A 5,654-nucleotide genomic window follows, 5' to 3' on the forward strand; every position below is an offset into this window, starting at 1 on the left:
AACAGAAGCAGGAGAGAAATCGAAACAACGAGCACATAATGGCATTCATGAAATCTACACAAGGACTTGTGGCCTGAAACTGGAATAATCGAACACAAATTATATGCAACCGTTATTATAACCCGGGTGTTCACGCACGGACACTTCTTTCATTCATCAAATGCGAATACACTATGGTATGTAATTCAACTGAGTGTTAACCATAGGACAGTGAGCAGCACGTTACATTCTCCATATTAGATTATATTAACCACGGTACATTATCCCACTACTAGTTATCACGGAGGATAGAAATTACCTAGCATAGATAGATTAGAATAGATAGATAGATAGATAGAATAGGTAGATACTAGACTCTCTAGAAGGCGGAGGTAGATAGGTAGATAACATTATGATACTGAGACAGATAGATAGAATAGATACGCATCAGATAGACGGTGAAAACAAATGTACTACGATAGACCCGACTAAGTTAACCTACCCATCAGCAACACACATTACCATACGGTAGATTAGAATAGAGATAGATAGATAGATAGATAGACTAGAACTAGACGCCAGAAACTATTTATACGATAAGCATAGATAGATAGATCAGAACTAGCGGTAGACATAGGTAAGACCTAGAATACCGTAAATAGATAGAATATAGATAATAGGATAGATAGATAGAAGATAGGTTAGGTAGATAGACAAAATAAAAAAAAAAAAAAAAAAAAAAAAAAAAAAAAAAAAAAAAAAAAAAACAGAAAATAGATATACCAGATAGATATGGACAGATAGATAGGTAGATAGATAATAGATTAAGATAGGTAGAAAGATAAGATAGATTAATAAATTTTGCAGTCGCATTTTTTCAAAATCCCTAGCGAATTACACACCTCACCGGCAACACACCGCGCCGATCACCAAACAAACTCCGGCGCGCAATTGGAGAAACAGTGCAATCTCCTATTAAACTCTCAGGTTGAATACATACATAGTGTATTCATTTTGATGATGAAAATGTTCTGACAGCGGTTATAATAACCTGCTATAATTATGTTCGATTTAGTTTCACACAATCTGTGTATCTGAGCCAATATGTGTTGTTCAGTTCTCTCCTGCTTCTGTTGCTTCACAGGCAAAAACCCGTTTGAGGGTGACCTTGCCAGTCATAAGAAGAGGCTCAGTGATGCGCTGTTCTGTAACCAGGACATACTCGAGCACAAGGATCTGCGTGTGAATAACGGAGCGTCCCCTTACAGGGTGTTCCAGTTTGTGCAGCAGAAGCGGAGGCGGAGAAGAGGTACACGCGTACATGCGCTTATTTGTAAGCAAAGGGCAGAGAGAGAGGAAGAGAGAGGGGGCCGATGGAGGGAGAGAGAGAGAGAGAGTGGGAATGAGAGAGGTAGCTTGGGTCAGTAATTAAGGGAACCTGAGAGAGTGGATGGAGCAAGAGAGCAAATGAGAGGGTGAGATAGAGGGAGGAGGTTAGGAGAGAGGAGAGAGAGGGGTAGCAAAAAAGAGAGAGAGAGCAAGATAGAGAAAGCAGAGCAGTTCCGGAAGTTATCATAAGCATATCTGTAATAGGCACAGATGTGTCCTATTAATACTTACTGAAATGTTGATTTCAAATCAGATGATGAAATAATATGGTTATTATAACAGATCGATATTTTTATAAGTATTTCTACTAGGGGAGGAGGGAAGGGGATATTAGATTGTTTTCTGGAGTAATTGTTTAGACTAGAAGGGGTTTAGGAAATTTTTATAATTTCATTGTTAATGGTTTGCACATTATTATTACAGCTAATGTAATGGTTACTTTTCAGGATCAAGCTTGGGGCGAAAACATAAGAAGAAGCCCTTTCTCGTAAGTAGTTTTGTTTTGTAGTATATTCCATACTATATAGGCAAGATTTTATACATCATAAGTATAGACATATGATCATAGGACATGCAGAGCTATAAGAGCCACACATGGATTATTACAAGTCATGATAATTTACTATTCGAATAATTAGTTGTTTCACCAACAACGGTCATTAAATTTTTTGTTCCAAAAAAACTCACGTGGTCCAAATAAAACACCGTTCACTGTGTATATATTTCTGATATTATTTATTATTAACAATAGCATAATTATCAACCAATACCATTTAGTATTAACTCTTATAAACTCTTAAACTCTTATATGGCTGTTTTCAGTTGAAGAAATACAAAATTGGGCAAGGGTCTTCTTCTATCAATCATATGTCAGGAAGGAAGAAGGCTGTATCGCATGGAGCTGCAAAACCAGCAACTCCAGAAGCAGGTATGGTTTACGTATATCAAGGGTAAATTTTAAAAAAACAGACACAAATAATATTCTAATATCTAATTATATTAGAGAAAAAAATAAATAAACATCGATTATTTCTATGGTTAAGAGGTGCAGTTATCCTAGAATAATACAGGATGTAATTATTGCACTGCCGCGTGGAACAGCGATCATTTAAAAAAAAACTACTATTATCCAACATCATGTTTTGATGTGTTGAATTGCGAAGTAAACCAATTAAGAAAATTAACGAGCCAAATGTTTTTGTTTCGCATTGCTGACAGATTGCGGGTCGCGAGTGGACTACCACCCTCTGATGAAGCTTAAGTATTCATACGTGAGGCAGGCCGGTGACACTTGTGAACAGATGATGGACTTACGCGGCAGCATGAAAGGACCGCCGTTACTAAAAGTACGATGCTAACGTGTGTTCACGTGTTCGCACGGATCGATCGACCGCTGTGTAGTCATCAAGAAATACTTTTCGATGTCGTGTTGTCACTGCAGCTGGAAAATCTCTGGTTTCGAAAATATATACAATTGAAATTACAAGATAAATAGAAAGTGATACATTCGAATCGCCTTAATTTTACTCTAATTAATATTCTTAAACACTAGCAAAAGATAAGAAGTGTTCAACTCATGATTTTTATACGCACAAAAAGCATCCACACCATTTTCCATTTCTGCTCCATTTCCAATTCATTTCTGTCCCTCGCCAATCCATTTCTGTCCATTTCCAATCCATTTCCAATTCATTACTGTCCCTTTCCAATCCATTTCTGTCCATTTCCAATCCATTTTCATCCAGTTCTATCCATTGCCAATCCATTTCTGCCCATTTAATCTGATTTCAGGCATTAATAATGAGAAGAGATTCATCTACGACATCATTGTCTTGTCTCTGCAGTGTTTCTTCTGCGCCCGTAAGCTCGAGAACAATGTACAGCTGATGGAACATTACGAGGCGCACATCGCTCGCAATCAGTCGTTCGTGAGTGAGATTGAGGACCTCACTGTGTGTAGACGCTGCTGCATCAGCCTAGACACGCCCCACGACCTACAGACCCACCTCAACGAGGTACACTATACGGGTGGGTGGTTGGGTGTACAGGTGGGTGAGTGAGATAGAGGACCTCACTGTGTGTAGACGCTGCTGCATCAGCCTAGACACGCCCCACGACCTGCAGACCCACCTCAACGAGGTACACTATACGGGTGGGTGGGTGGTTGGGTGTATGCGTGGGTGAGTGAGATTGAGGTCCTCACTGTGTGTAGACGTTGCTGCATCAGCCTAGACACACCCCACGACCTGCAGACCCACCTCAACGAGGTATCAACAGTGTACGGATGGGTGCATGGGTGGGTGTTTAGGCAGGCAGGCAGGCAGGCAGAGTCACCTGAACGACGTGAGCGAGGGTGCGGGGGGTTATCACATGCGCATAGGTGTACGGATGGGTGCATGGGTGGGTGGATGGATCGGTTGGTGGGTGGGTGGCTGGGTAGGTAGATAATTAGATAGATAGATAGGTAGGCAGGTAGGTGGGGGATGGATGGATGGGTGGATGAATGGGTAAATGTGTCACTGACATCAACACCGCCTAACGTTTGCCATCATCATCGTTGCTGTCATCACGTTGCCATCATCATCATCATCATCATCATCATCGTCGTCGTTGCCGTCATCGTCGTTGCCGTCATCATCATCATCATCATCACCATCGTTGGCGTCGTTGTTACAGGTGCATCAGCTGACGGCGTCTACATCGTGTCTCATCTGTCTGCGTAACCTCGGCAGCGAGGCGGGACTCCTCGTCCACATGAAGCAGACGCACGTCTCGGGCGAGACTCCGTACACCTGTGAGGTCTGCCGCTTCCGCACGTCACAGTACCGAGACCTCACCGCCCACTATAGACAGGTGAGAGGTTACGTGCGGCCACTATAGACAGGTGAGAGGTTACGTGCGACCACTATAGACAGGTGAGAGGTCACGTGCGGCCACTATAGACAGGTGAGGGGGGATGGGTTTAGCGGGTTAAGGCCGTAGGATCAACACAACGTTGCTGTGTATTTCTCGATCGCTGTAAAACGTGACAACTCCGGAAGGCAATTGCTTATGGACGAACGTTCGTCACGTGCGCGTCATGCTCTGACGTGTCGTGCCGTAACTCGTCGTTCCAGGTGCACACCAGAGGGCAGTACGTGCTGTGTCCATACTGCCTGCGCGCGTTTCGCTCGAACACGAACAACGCTCACTACATTATTCACCTTCGCAAGCATCTGAACAAGGGAGTGAAACCGTGCGACAGCTGCAGTCTGGTGTTCGTGTCGGCAGCAGACCTGATCAGTCACCGCGCCACGTGTCACGGCGTCGCCAGCGTCACCACCGACAAAACCGGAGGTAACGTTCGCTTGTTTGTATGAATCGTCAGCACTTTCGCGGCGAAATGCGATAAGGTGTGGTCGCGGCGATTCTTCTCGGTTGTGCTTCATTCACTGGGGTGAGGTATTCACATGTTTCACAGGTTTGAAGGGGAAATTTTCAAAATCGGTGCTTTCTATTATATTTAGTGGTTATAGAGGACTTTTTATGAGAACTTGGGCATCTTCATAAAAGAAATTCCACGCAATATGAACTACCTTAACAAATCATTAAACCGACTTGATACCATTTACGCTAGTGGCACAAAGCCAATGAGATTTCCATATGCAAACTTGTCCACTGAGAAATATGTGGTAAAAAATTCAATGTCCGCAAATGTCTGAGTAACTACCAAATTAAGCAAGTATTAATTAATAAAATGCAGCGTAGCACACGGTGTTTACTAACAATGTTAGGATTATTCTGTATGTTTTTGCATTTCGTGTTAACAGAGACTACGGTGGAAGTTGTGGAACTTTGTTTGAATCACAATGCAGAGAAAAAGGGAAGCAATCAAAACGGTAAGAATTGCCTTTGAACTTTTAATTCTTCAATAGCAAACGGAAGCAAAAGTGGAAAAGTTATTGTGACCGCTGACATGGCTCTTAGACTCCATTTGCCTTATTGTGCTGCCTGCATGCATGCTTTCTTGTCTACCCACCTGCCTGTCTACCTGCATGCATTCTTACTTACCTGAATATCAATCAATCATGTTTATCCTCACCAGGTGACGATGGAATGCTGACATGCCTGAATGTGTTGCCACCGCGTAAGGACTATGTTGGCCTGCGACTGTTCATACCAACAGACATTTGCTGCATAGAGTGTGACTACCCCATGAGCCGAATGAACCATTTCATGTAGGTAGTCGTGCGACAGTACATGTACAGTACATGTAGGTAGTCGTGCGACAGTACATGTACAGTACG

The 5,654-nt window shown here is 42.7% G+C and overlaps 1 protein-coding gene across 1 annotated transcript in view; it reads left to right on the forward strand.

Annotated features, from left to right (window-relative positions):
* Positions 1 to 5,654, forward strand: part of LOC106809574 — a 17,901-nt gene that overhangs the window by 5,459 nt on the left and 6,788 nt on the right. The window contains exons 5-13 of the mRNA XM_014812702.1: positions 1,124 to 1,288; positions 1,815 to 1,855; positions 2,191 to 2,296; positions 2,587 to 2,714; positions 3,213 to 3,383; positions 4,045 to 4,221; positions 4,485 to 4,704; positions 5,178 to 5,246; positions 5,453 to 5,585. Coding sequence (XP_014668188.1) covers positions 1,124 to 1,288; positions 1,815 to 1,855; positions 2,191 to 2,296; positions 2,587 to 2,714; positions 3,213 to 3,383; positions 4,045 to 4,221; positions 4,485 to 4,704; positions 5,178 to 5,246; positions 5,453 to 5,585 — 1,210 coding nt within the window. The remainder of the gene's footprint in view (positions 1 to 1,123; positions 1,289 to 1,814; positions 1,856 to 2,190; positions 2,297 to 2,586; positions 2,715 to 3,212; positions 3,384 to 4,044; positions 4,222 to 4,484; positions 4,705 to 5,177; positions 5,247 to 5,452; positions 5,586 to 5,654) is intronic.

Source organism: Priapulus caudatus, unplaced genomic scaffold (genome assembly GCF_000485595.1).
Source record: "Priapulus caudatus unplaced genomic scaffold, Priapulus_caudatus-5.0.1 Scaffold365, whole genome shotgun sequence".
In the NCBI taxonomy this organism is placed as follows: domain Eukaryota; kingdom Metazoa; phylum Priapulida; class Priapulimorpha; order Priapulimorphida; family Priapulidae; genus Priapulus; species Priapulus caudatus.